We start from the raw sequence: 13,662 nt of genomic DNA on the forward strand, positions 1-13,662 counted from the left end.
AAAACATTGTGCCCCTGAATTCACAAGGTGATGACTTCAGTCGATGAAGAATGGGCGCTTTAGCACAATGTGGATAAAGCGTTACGATGTATGCATCACTAAATTTTTTTAAAAATCCTGCATTTCTGTTATGTTTTTAATGTATTTTGGCCATTGCAATATAGTTGGCTGCATAATGACCTTCACCTTGGATGATACGCAATCTTGGCATCACATCTTACACATTTCATCCAGTTTTCCAGCAAGCCTTACATCATGGTGGCTATCAAGGATGCCTTAGCAAGGCTCTCGCCCAACCGTATGTTGCCCTGGCTGCTATGAGGGATACCTAAGGGGGGCTCCTGCTGAATGGTATATTGCATCTATGAAGGTGAAATCACGGCGCGTTAAAAACCAAATAATAACTCTTGTTTTTATGAGGTGTTATTTCCATCACAACAAATGAAAACAAAGGAGACGTCTTCACAAGTCATTCCTCAAGCACAAGTTCCTGTATTGATCAAAGCAAGAGAAATGCGGAGACATGTACACGAGGAAAATGCCTAGAATTTTCCAAGAATGATGAGGCTCCGGCACCTTGCTGAAGAAGAAATCTAGAATACAAATTTTCTCATCAAAGGATCATGGTTATTAAAATAGCATGTATGCCAATGAAGGATGTGTGGACTGCTTTGTCCAGAGGGCTCTTGTGTTTAGTAGACCTAGGACTTACAAGCTTCAAAGAAAGAAGAGAGAGGGACGGGCCCGTAAGCCTTATCTGCAGAGCTATCATCACTGCATGATGCTGATAATTTCTTCCGTGATTTACGTTCTCTCTCCTTTCTTTCCCGCTTGATCTTTTCTCTCCCTTTTCGCCTCGATTTGTGCCTTTCATCATCCTCTGATTCTGACTCGCTGTCAGTTGAATGCTTCCGCTTCTTTTTCGACTCCTGAAATACAGGCAAGGTAGATTAAAGGCCTACCAAGAGAAAATCAACTAAGAGACGTACAATGAGGAGCTAGTGTTTAGCAAAATAGCATTAAAAATGCAAACCCCTCTGGATTTAGAATGGCTATCAATACAGCCACTTCTTTATAAGCCACTTAATAATTGGGTTGAACCTAATTTGCTGCTAAAGCCCAAACCCACCTGCCAGAGAAAGTACTAAATGTCTTCTTGCATCAGTCAAGGGCAGCACGTGCACACACACACACACACACACACACATAAGTATAATCATGGCCAGCACGCGCACGCACGCACACACAAGTATAATCGCGGCCCAAGTGCTAACAGGGAGTCATGCATGTGCACACTGCAATCATCCACATGAAATAAGATATTAGGCCGCTGACTTTGCGGCTCCAGAGCAGGAGGGAGTCGCTGCCAAGACTAGTGTCGAGACTGGTGCAGACAGGGAGGGGGATGCTGCTGCCTCACAAGGATCTGCCCCTCAATTCGGACAGTGTACTCAACAAAGGAAACCCATGTACTGTGCCTCCAAAATCATCCGCATCCATTCCACCATCTCTGCATGTGGCACCCCAAAATAGGATGCACATCTCCAGCACAACCAAACTGTAAGACAGGAACGAATGACCAATTTGTCCTCCATCACAAAAGCCAAGGTACCAAGATGAACATTTCTCTGCATACAAATCTGCAAACTTTCTAATATCCATGTGGTAGCTAGCCTCCACCATTGTCTGCTCTTGTAGGATATCATAGACAGCTTCCTTCATCCAAGAAATATCATGTAAGTCTGTAGTTTTTGATCATAGGTGATCTCTCTGAACCAAAAAAAATCTCACGTCCTTCAAAAAAAAAAGACGACACATAGTGGCCAACAACCCATCAAAGATGTCTCTAGAAATCTCCATTGACCACACACACACACAAATAAGCAGGCAAAGACATGGAAATAGGGACATCTTCTGGTATCGCAAAACCTGCTGAATAGTCAAACTTTTCAACTAACTGAAAAGATTCACTCTCTTGCTCTCCCCCAACAGTGCCTGCTCTGAGAGGCACTTGTGACTGAATCTCCAAAAAGTCCAAAGTCTTGACTCTGCTAAACCGGCCTGTCCTAGGGCGCCTCAGGCTGATCCTAAGCTGCCTCTGACTGCTGATCCGCATGCTCTGTCTGTATTTCCAGCTGCTCTGAAATATCCTCTCAATCCCGATCTAGTAACCTCTCATCAGAAGGGCTATCAAGGGCCTGCTCTGCCTCATCCAACCTCCGTCTCACTACCCGTCTGTAAACAAGGACAAGATGTACCTATCCCTGTCTACCTGCCTATCTCTGTCTCTATTTATGTGTCTGCCCTGCTGCTGATCACTCTGCCGCTATTGACTCTAACTCTGTCGGGTCTACTGTGGTTGCAAGGGCCATCTCCTCCTGCGACTAGTCTGTCTTTGTTGTCGTAAGGAAATCCCTGACCAAATGTAAGGTGCAACGGAATGAATGTTTGCGCTTTGCTCAAGATGAGTGTTCTGTAATGTGCTCAAGGTTCCTTTTATTCTTATGGAAGGGAGAACCTTCCGTTCTTAGAGAGAGAGTGCTATGATCACAAACAAAGTGAGTGGATACTGTGCGTGCAAGTGTATGAGACTGAGAGATAGAGAGAGAAGAGAGATACGACACCAGAGACGTTGTAAAACCCTCCTCCGAAGGCCCCACTCTCGTCTGCGAGAGTGGTCTACTATTGATTGCACAAACTGGTACAATGATGATGATGATGCATGTGACTGATGCAAGTCTAGGCTATGTCGACGACGACGACGGAGATGACGAGGCCAACACTAGGGCTGAAAACTGGATGTCTTTATCTGCTGTCCAAAAACGCTCAAAGCTGAAATCTGCTGCAATCAAAAACGCTGCAGTCGGGGCTGATCTCTGCTGCTGAAAACGCTGATCTAGCAGTTGAAAAACGCTGATTTGCTGCTGCGTTTTTGGGCTGAAAAAACGCTGATTTGGACTGCTGCGTTTTGGCTGAAAAACGCTGATTTGGACTGCTGCATTTTGGGCTGAAAACGCTAGGTGACTGCTGGCGATGGGGAATCTGAAAACGCTAGGTGACTGTTGGCGATGCTGAGGGTGTGTGCTGAAAAACGCCAAGGCAAGGGAGGGAAAAACACTAGTGGTCCTGCTTGGGGTGGAATCGCCTAGGTTGCCTCTTCTGCCATTTAGTGCTAACTTGGGTTTTCTTCTATATTATCTTACCCAATTTGCCATACTCAGTTCCCAACAAAAGTCACTTAAATTAATAAGTGAAAATTGTCAAAAATAGGAAAAATAGGCTAAAATCACTAGAAAATTCCCCTAACTGATTCTAATGGATTTTGATGGGAATGCTTATGATCATGATGTGTGCAACCAGAGGATATGCATCTACACTAAGTGACTGGGCATGCACGGTCTACGAATAGACTCGCAAAAGTGCCAGATCACTTCTAATCTAGACTGACTCGACTGACGGAACCCTTGTTATGTTGTAGCTTGTCCACGGACACATAGGGTTGGATGTGTCACGTGACACCAAATGCCCCATCATATGACATCTAAGGCACTGGTCTGGTTTGCCCATAACCACAATCCTCTGGGAGTGCAACACCCTTTTCCACTCAAAAGTCAGTGTGTGGGAACTCTATGGAAGGCCTTAATAGATGCCACAGATGTCTAGGTCTATATTGAGCACATAAAAGGTATGCCAAAGATAGAATACATCTGCCTCAACATGTCCGGCAACCAAAACTGTGTTTGTAGCTCTAGAAAAGCAATTTGACAAGATACTTCAAGACCTGATATCTGTCTTTAAAAGCAACTAATGTAAATTCTTAATAACACAGATGCAGAAAGATCAATCTATCTCTGAAAGTGAGAGGAGAACTGCCGACAACTCTAGAGGTAAGCTCCTGTGATGAGAAAATAGCAATGAAAGTACAAGATGAGGTCCTCCACTTGGCATTCATCCGCAACAGCTTGTGCTAAAGATCCTCCGAGATAGCAAATGATGTGCCATAGTACTCGAGACAATAGCACCAAAAAGCGGTTACCCTCCCTAACCAAACCCAGGAGTGTGACTGTGTGTGTATGAGTGTGTGGGGTGTATGTGAGTGAGGTTGTGAATGTGTGAGGGTGTATGTGAGTGAGTGAGCATGGGCGCGCGCGCGCGCGCGTGTGTGTGTGTGTGTGTGTGTGTGTGTGTGTGTGTGTGTGGTCATTGTGCAAGTGCTAGATGTGTGCACTCTAGTGCATGTGTCCATAGAGTCAGTGTCTACTACGCTAGCTTCTGTCTCATGTCTGGTTTGCACGCGTGATCGAGGGCAATTACTCCTCTTTCAAGAGGGGGGACAGTTATGTCACAAGTGTGATGAGAGAGCTATTTACTCCTCTTTTAAGGGGGGGGCAGTTATGTCACAAGTGTGACGACATGGCAGACCCTTTAACGGGACCAGGTCCACTGATGGGCCGTTGAAGTGAAGAGGTTGGACAAAACCTAGCCGTAAAACGCAAGGATGACATGGCAAACTTGGCCATAAAACGCACCGCGATTTGCAGGCTGCCACATGGCAGTCCTTTGGCAGCAATTCTGGCAGTTGTGTGTCAGCCTTTGGTAGGCGATGTTTTTAGCAGTGAAAAACTCAGCTTTTGGGCACCCAGATTAGGGGCCCATGTAACATATTTAAGAAGCTGGCTCTGGAGATCAGCTTGGAAGCCTAACATAGACCACACCTCCCGGCAGTTGTACTTTGTGCTCATCAAAATACGGAAAGGGGTGCCAGGCCTTAGCCTTTGGGGCCAGTGCATCTGAAAGTCCTCTCTCTCTCTCTCTCTCTCTCTCTCTCTCTCTCTCTCTCTCTCTCTCTCTCTCTGTGGGAAAGAAAAGGGGCTGTATTTTGTGTGCATAAGAGACCTCTGGAGATGCACAATGGCCTATCACCCAGAGGAAGTACGACTGTACAAAAGAGGGCTAACAAGGTGTGAGCTATATATACATCAAGGTGGCCTGTATGATGAATGTAAAAGGAACCACTGTGGGGTGCATAATGCCATGTGATGTGGCCATGATCTCGAAGCAAAAGAATTGAAGATCTCGCCCATTTGTGATGAAAGCCGCATCGACACTGCTCCGGTGACCTGGAGGTGTTGGCTGAAGAATCCCACTGACTACGAAGAGTATGCAGTAGCTCTGTCCAAATGGTTGTCAAAACACTGGACGAAGGGGAGGACTGAGAGCCCAAAATGTGGGCATAGCGAGCCTTCCACATGGTCCAAAGCGTGATGTTGTGGTGAAAATTGTGTCTCGGTGGTAGAAATCCAACTCATGCCCTACATCTAGCATCATCTGAAGAGTGATTGGTCACAAACCCATCATGGATGCCCACTCTAATCAACAAACAACAAACTGCCATCCACACTAGTTGCACATATGGACAAACCCAAAAACAATGCCTCAAAGACTCCGGCTCCAAAGTACATCTTTGACAAGTCGGATCATGGCCAATGACTGCCGACCAAGTGCATATAGGCAATCCAACATGTGCCATCATCCACATGAAAAAACATATCCTGCGGCTGATCCGGAGGGTCCAGATGCAGGACCAAAACTGTCGTTGGAAAGCTGGGAGAATGCCATGATCCTCCCACACCTCTGACTGGCACGACAATGAGGTGGATGCCGGGTTCGCAAAAGAAGCCTCCTCCCGAGGGAGAAGGTGTACTCAAAATAGGATAGAGGGCGTCCTCATCGCTCAACAAAGGTCAATGCCACTCTCTAGGATCCCAATCCATTTGAGCAAAGGGCTTGCCCTGCCAAATTCAGTCTCCAAAGTGGAGCCTCCTCAACAGTGAAAACAGGTTACACACCTCTTGAAAGATCCACCCACTCTAACAGGCTACCAATGGACAGTCAGCCTCTAATCAAGTGAAACCTCACCCTGAAAGTCCAATTGACGTCCATGATGGCCAGTGTCGGCAATGCTAAAGACTAGAGTCACTTGCTGAGCAACAATCAGGTCTCCTGAGATGGGATCAAAGTACACCCACCATCCTTGATGGGAAGATAAAGTAGCTTGTCCCTCAATCAAGGCATGCCAATTGGGTGGAATGGCCTCATCAATCTCTCTCATACAGAAAGTAACCCCTCGGTGAATTCCGTAGGTCGCTCCAATAATGTCAAAAGACGGGCACCACGTACCAATAGAAAAGAACAAACTAAACAGACTTTTAGCACTTAAATAACAACTGAACTGAGAGAGAGAGAGAGAGAGAGAGAGAGAGAGAGAGACGACACGTGACACGGAGTGGCGGAATTCCACCCCAGAGAGTATTGGCCCCAAAACTTGGCGCCCCTTTCGGTATTTCTTTATATTGCATCAACACAGTACAAGCCGGTACTCCAGACTCTGCACCTTCTCCAGGAAGCATGCCAAAAAATGAGCCCTTAGCACATATTTAAAGGCCCTTGACCTATGAAAAGCAATTTACATGAAAAGCCTTCAAACTCAAAATCTTTTGGTCCAAAAGCAATGCCAAAAAGCCGCCAGCGTAAATCACGAAATTCCGTACAACTGCCACATCAACACTGTCAGCGGAAAAGCCGGAAATCCATACAGCAACCACGTCATCAGTTTCTGCGTGTCTTTTGTGTGTGTGTGAGAGAGTCCATCTTTACTTTAATTCCTTTGTCACTTGGACCCCATCGGACGGGGTCCCCATAAGTTGGTAGGACTTCTTCTTTTGTTACTTGTTCTTCTTAGGGTTTAGGCCCCTCGACCGACATCTGCAAGTTGGCTCCATTCTTCAGGGCTTTGACACGTCAACAGTTTGTGACATCCCCCCTTCTTGAAAGAAAGTAATCGTCCGCGATTACAACATATCTGCAAAACAACTCAAGTTAGCTCAAAAATTTCCGAGGATCATTCCAAGGGACATTCCGAGGGACAATCAGTTTGCTCTTTTTGTTAAGGAGTTAACTTCTCCTTTCGGCTCTTTTGATCAAGGAGTTGGCTTCTCCTTTCGTCCATATCGAAACTCTTGATATTCCGGCGTAGTAAAATTAGCCATCACACCCAGACCACACTGATCTTCCACGAGTGTCTTGATGCACTAAAATTACATACCCAGGCAATCTCATCCAATTAGGAAATAGCCACCAACTCCATGAGTTGTCGCTAGAACTCTTCCTCCTGTGTCTTGTTCAATCGATAGGGAGCCTTACTAACAAGCTGTGCTCCCTCCATAAGCTCGATGCGATGGTCCTCCAGCTGCTCGGGTGGAAGACGAGGTGGAAGATCATCCTGCAAAAAGAGATGTTTAAACTTCGTAAACAACTCTGAATACTTAGTTGGAGCCTGAATGCTCTAGGAAACTGGAGCACCATAGATGAATGCCGCTTGTGCTCCTCGTCGTACTTCACGCTTTACTTGCACATGAGAGATGATAGGCAAAGAATGCAAGCCCTCCTCAACATGAATGATGAGGGGGGAATCAGTTTTGGCATGTAAAGTGAGAGTGTTAGCCTCCCAATCAATGAGAGGGTTGAGTTCACGAAACCATCTTATGCCCAAAATCATATCACATCCTGAAAGAGGAGACACAAGAAATTTCCTACTGAAAGAAGCTTGTTGAACGGTAAACATCACACTCCTTCGTGATGAGAGAATTCATACCAGGAGCGAAGCCAGAAACCTTGAGAGGAGATTTCTGACTAACCTCAAGGCGAGCTCTCTCAACAAGATGGGGACTAATCACATCATGCATACTGCTTGGATCAAACAATATGATAAAACGCTAACCCTTTACATGACCATAACACTTCATGAGAGACTCATCAATGTGTGTGTCAGAGTCGGGAGAAGATGCAGGTTGGTGTGTGATAGTGCTTGTGGTTGTTGTGGGTGCCTTTTGTTCTTTAGGTGGGACTGTCTTAGGACAGGCCTTCTTAATGTGACCCTTGACGTGACATTGAAAACATCTACATTCTTTAGCATAAAGCACTTGTTCTTCAGCCGTGATGTATCCTCCTACAATTCCTTGTGCAACTTTTTCATTTGGAGTTAGCTTAGGTTTTGCAGGTGCTTTAGCTTTACTGTAACAAACTTGGACACTCCAAGTCAAGAATCAACCGCGACAGCACCAAATAACCACTTCAAAACAATTCACAGATCACAATAGATTTGCACTGGCCCGGCGGAGTTCCGTGCCTAGAGATATTGGCCCCAAAGACTGGCGCCCCTTTCGGTATTTCTTTTTGTATTAATCAATCATCAAAGTACAAGAGAGCGGTTAGGGTTTCACTCTCAGACTCTGCGTCCAGATGCTCTGAGAAGTGAGGCCCTCACCACTAATTTAAAGGTTACAAGGGATGCCCAAAAGCAGAGCCCCAAAAGCTTTTAAAATCAAAAGCATCAGTTCTCTCTCTCTCTTAGAGAGTCTTTTCTCTTTTTTTTTAATAAAAAAAAGCAAAAGCAAAATTCGCGTCGCTTATCATTTTCCAAAAAAAAAAAAAAAAAAAAAAAAAAAATTAATAATCCGCCTCCGTGATTTCCGGAATTTAGGGTTTTTGGCAAAAATTAGGGTTTGCAGGAATTTTAGGGTTTCTGGCAGAAATTAGGGTTTCTGCTGTCCGCCACGTCATCACTTTGTGACATACCCCCCTCTTGAAAGCATTGTAATCGACCGCGATTACGCCTGCAAAACCGACAAAAGCCATAAACCGTCTTAGCAGACACTGACTATTAGTACCTACGTACTAGGAACACACATCTAGCACATGTACAAAATCGACAGTCACATCACACGACATCACAGGACATCACCAGACATCACAGGACATCACATGACATTCAACATTCATTCGGATCTTAGACCATGATTTATCGGCAATGTAGCTAGCAATCACATCTAGGTCCAATCGGGACCTCATCGATGTCCGATTGACTAACCCCTATTGCAACCATGTCTATTCGAGATCAATCAGACCAAAATGCTGCAGTCATTTCGTCTATCAGTTCCTGTACTCACAAGAAGTCAAGAACAAATCAGTATCATAATCAGGAATTCCATTTCATAAAGTCATCCAGCAGAATACTGTCAGCTCTCAGTATCCCTGAAGCTCAAAGAGACATCAGTGACTTTAGTATCAAAATCGAGGCATCTGTTGACAAAGGAGTGGAGTAACTCCCCTCTTGTGCATCCCACTGCACCAGATCTTCGGCCAAGCTGAATTCTGGGTTCCATTTGGAGTAGACTATGCTAAACCAAAAGCATCGAGGTAAAGTTTCACAATCTGAGGAGTATCTGCTAGGTCCTCCTCCTCCATCCACTTCGCATCAAGTGCAGGATAATTCTTGAACTTAACCAAGAACCGCCTTCGGACTTTACCCTTTTTCTTCGGATCCTTATGTGCCAAAATCTGTTCAGGAACAAGGATCTCCTCGTTTTCTTCCACTTCGGGTTGCTCATCAGGCTCCCCATCATCAGGCACATCACCCTTAACAGGTTTCAAGAGACTCACATGCAATGCATTATGAATCCTCCAAGTATCTGGCAGTTCCAATCGGAAGGAGACATCATTTATCTTGTCAGTAATCTGGAAAGGTCCGTAGTATCACATACTAAGCTTTGGAAAAAGCCTCTCCTTTCCCTGTTTCTTTCTTAGGAGTGCCTTCTCAAAAGTAAGAGCATCCAATCATCCTCCTTCAGTTTCCAGTCGCGACGATGGCGATCCGCTGCCTTTTTCTGTCGTTCTTGAGACTTCTGTAAAGTCTCGCGAACCTTGGCAAAAGCCGTATCCAAATCTCGCGAATATTCATCCGCTTCAAATTTCTAATCTTTCGTGCTCTGGAAGGATGGAACCTTCGCAGCAGTTTCAACAATCTCTCATGGCGTCTTCCCCGTCGAAGAGTGTATCGTGTTATTGTAGGCAAATTCCACCAAAGGTAAGTTCTTTTCCCATTGAGTCTTCTGATGCGAGATACAGGACTTCAATAAATCTAAAATCACTGAATTGGCAATCTCAGATTGCCCGTCAGTCTGCAAGTGGAACGATGACGAGAACTGCAACCGCGTGCCAATGTTCTCCCAAATTGCCTTCCAAAACAAACTCATAAATCTGGGGTCTCTGTCGAAGACAATCGTCTCAGACGTGCCATGTAATCGGAAAATCATCGTGATCATTCTGTATTCTCGGGAGATCAAAAAAAGTGAAATCCATTTCAATATTTTCCCAGGGGCGGGTGGGTATGGGTAAAGGCTGTAACAATCCCTGTGCCTTATGCCTGTCAAACTTGACCTTCTGGCATACCAAGCAACTGCGCACAAACTCTTCCACATCCTTCTTCAGTCTCCGCCAAAAGAAATATCTCTCTACCCCTTTCATGGTGGTAGCAATGCCGCGGTGACCCGTAAAAGGTGGACAGTGGCAATCAGTCATAACCTTTTCCCTCAACGGCTGTGTAACGCACAACATAGTCTTTTTCATCAAGTAGCCTTCCCGAAGGGAGTATCCAGCTACTGTCTCCCCATCCCGTATCCGTGTGAACATATCTGCAAAACCTGTATCTGTGGCATACTGATCGACCATATCCTCGAAGCTCCTATGATGTATCACGGAAATAGCCAGAACCAACGGTTTCCGAGACAAAGCATCTGCCACCACATTCTTCTGTCCCTGCACATGGACAATCTGGAAGTGGAATTGTGACAAGATGTTCACCCACCGCATCTGCTTTTCCGAAAGCTGCTTCTGTGACAAGAAGTAGCGCAAACTCTGATGGTCTGTAAAGACAGTAAAATCCGCTCCGAGTAGGTAATGCCGCCACTGAGTAAGAGCGTGGATAACCGCCAAAAGCTCTTTTCCATAGATCTGTGCTGTCATCTCCGGCCTAGAGAACAAACGGCTCTCGTAAGCTATGACATGGCCTTCTTGCATCAAGACCGCACCCAGACTACGACCACAAGCATCACAATATACTTCGAATGACTTCTGCAAGTCCGGCAAAGTCAAAATAGGTCCCGTAGTCAATTTCTCTTTCAATGTCTGAAAGGCAGTCACCTCTGTGGGTCCCCACGAAAAAGGTACTCCTTTCTGTGTCAAGATATGCAAAGGGGAAGCAACCTCTGCAAACTTTCGTATGAACCGCCTGTAGTATGAACATAGTCCCAAGAAGCTTCTAACTTCATGGACATTCCTCAAATCGGGCCAATCACGGATAGTCTCTATCTTGGTCGGGTCCATTTGCACTCCTGTTGTGTTGCTGACACAATGTGTCCCAAAAAGTGTATCCATGGTAGGAAAAAATTCACTTTTCTTTGCATTAATCACTAGCGTGTGATCTCGTAATGCCTAAAAGACTTGAAGCAGATGATCTCTGTGTTCTGCCTCATTCTTCTAGAAAACAATGATGTCGTCAAAGAAAGTGCCAACAAATAGCCTGTACTCTCGAAAAATCCTGTCCATCATCCGGTTAAATGTCGCAGGAGCATTGGTTAAGCCAAAAGGCATCACCAAAAACTCAAATAACCCAAAAGTCGTCCGAAAAGCTGTCTTGTAGACATCTCCTGGCGCTATCCTGATCTGATGATATCCACTCTTCAAGTCAATCCTGCTAAAGCACGAGGATCCCTGTAACCTGTCGAGTATATCATCGATCCTAGGAATCGGAAATCTGTTCTTGATGGTGATTTCGTTGAGAGTGCTATAATCGATGCACATTCTCCAAGATCTGTCTTTCTTCAAAATCAACAACACTGGAGAGCAATACGGTGAAGTACTAAGCTGGACAAGACCCTTTTCCAAGAGGTCTTTCACTGAGTTCATAATCTTTTCATTCTGTACTCGGCTCACACAATAAGGTGGCCGATTCGGTGGTGTGCTTCCAGATATCACATCAATGGTATGATCTTCAGGCCCTCTCAAAAGCAATCGGCATGAGCGTGGAGAAAAAAAAAATCTTGGCGTTCTTTTCTTCAAGTCAAAACATATTCAACTTTTATCCATCGTTCAGTTCTCCCAAAAGAATGAGTAAGAAAACTGAAGTTCATCAAGTACAATCTCTAAGCCCTTCATTTATCAAAGTCGCTTTCTCGGCCCGGTAGTCAACCACGGCGTAGTTCTTGTGGTACCAAGGGATCCCGAGTAGAACGTCACTCACGTGCCCTGAACACCCCTGTCATTGCAAACGAAGTTTGCCAATGCTCGGTGTAATGGCAACATCCCATCCGGGTGCCAGTCGAACTACCTCCGCCAGTGGCGTCAGTCTGTCGGGCGCAGTTCCAAATCGAGCCGCCAATTCCAAGTGAAAAGAAGTTGGCCTTGGCTCCTTCAAAAGAGCTTCCTGATCCTTCACTTTGCCCCAAAAAAAAACGGCAAAGTTTGTACTTTCATTCATTTGATTCGGTGCAAGTCCCACGCCATGTGGTACCAGTTCTGCTTTTCTATCTGCCTTTTCTGCCACATTCCTCAGCTGCTCTCGAACTCTCAGACCTGTCGTCGTCTTTATCATTCTGTTCTTTCTGTGCCTTATCAGGGCACTTTGCGGAAATATGTCCATGTTTCCCGCATCCAAAGCACTTCCCCTCTCTGATGAAGCGAGCTCTCTCCTCAGGAGTAAGCTTGGGTCGTGCATCCTTTTTTTTTTTCTCTGGGTTGCTCTTTTTCATTCTACTTTCATTCCCAGAAGTCTGTTCGGCTCGTTGTGTCATGGCCTCATCTGTGGGGTAGGTCAGACTGCCAGAGTGAATGGCAAAGCCCCGCTTCGCATGACTCATCAACTCCTGAATAGAAGCTGACTTCTGTTCCAAGCAGTGATCTCGGATCTCTGTAGGTAGACCCAAGGTAAACCGCTCAATCTGTTCTCTGAACGAGATCTTCTTGAATGAAGAGGCGGGTAGAAAAGAGCTCCAGAATCTTTCACAATAAGAATTCACTGTATCGCTCTTGGTCATCCGAAGATGGTTCCAAGCAGCTCGTATATCTCGCTCAAACTCTTGAGTCAACCAAGAAGAAATAAAAAGCCTCTTGAATTTCAGCCATGTAACTGGCACAGTCTTGCTTAATAGAAGCGTGGACCACCAAGTACGAGCATTCCACTTAAAGTAAGAGGCAGCTCTCCGAATCTTGGAGTGCTCTGAATAGCGTCCTCCCGCGAAAGCGATGTCAAACTGCTGTACAAAAGACAAAGCCTTCGAAGCATCTGAGTATCCTGAAAAGTATCAAACTTGATCGAGTGGCCACCTTCCTTAAACTCTCGGACTTTCTTGCTTTTATCTTCGAGAAAGTCATACTGGTTGACTTTGTAAAAATTCTTCTTGTTCGCATAAAACTTTCCGTCATCGGAATCTGAGCTGTCTGTAGACGAGTCCTCAGTAGAACTGTCAGTCTCTGGGCGAGATGTAGCCTTCTTTGCCTTTTTCTTGCCCTTTCCGAAGCTTTGTGTCTGGCTTCGCTTTTTGCTTTTTCTGTCTTCTTCGCTCTAATCCGAGGAGCTAGAAGAACTGTCAGAAGAAGAAGAAGAAGAACTGGGTACTCCTTCAAATCGAACACGCTTCTTCCGTTTCTTTGCTTTGTCGAATGTCGACTGACGACCCAAATATCCCGGGAAGTCAGTACCTTTGTTCTGCTTTTTGCCGTGCTTTTTGGCTTTCATTTGCGCATCAAAAAGCTGAGCAATCCGTG

At 45.4% G+C, this 13,662-nt stretch overlaps 1 protein-coding gene across 3 annotated transcripts in view; it reads right to left on the reverse strand.

Moving 5' to 3' along the window:
- Window positions 1-401: 401 nt before the first annotated feature.
- Window positions 402-13,662, reverse strand: part of LOC147417686 (stress response protein) — a 29,528-nt gene continuing 16,267 nt past the window's right edge. Inside the window, exons 5-6 of one of the 3 annotated variants that reach the window (XM_086506771.1) lie at window positions 713-929; window positions 402-593 (exon numbers count right to left, since the gene is read on the reverse strand). In XM_086506771.1, the coding sequence (XP_086362897.1) occupies window positions 463-593; window positions 713-929 (348 nt within the window). In that variant the 3' untranslated portion in view covers window positions 402-462. The other 2 variants (XM_086506770.1, XM_086506769.1) reach the window with 2 other exon arrangements.

This window comes from Adiantum capillus-veneris, chromosome 30, assembly GCF_014529385.1.
Source record: "Adiantum capillus-veneris isolate H3 chromosome 30, ASM1452938v2, whole genome shotgun sequence".
Lineage (NCBI taxonomy): Eukaryota > Viridiplantae > Streptophyta > Polypodiopsida > Polypodiales > Pteridaceae > Adiantum > Adiantum capillus-veneris.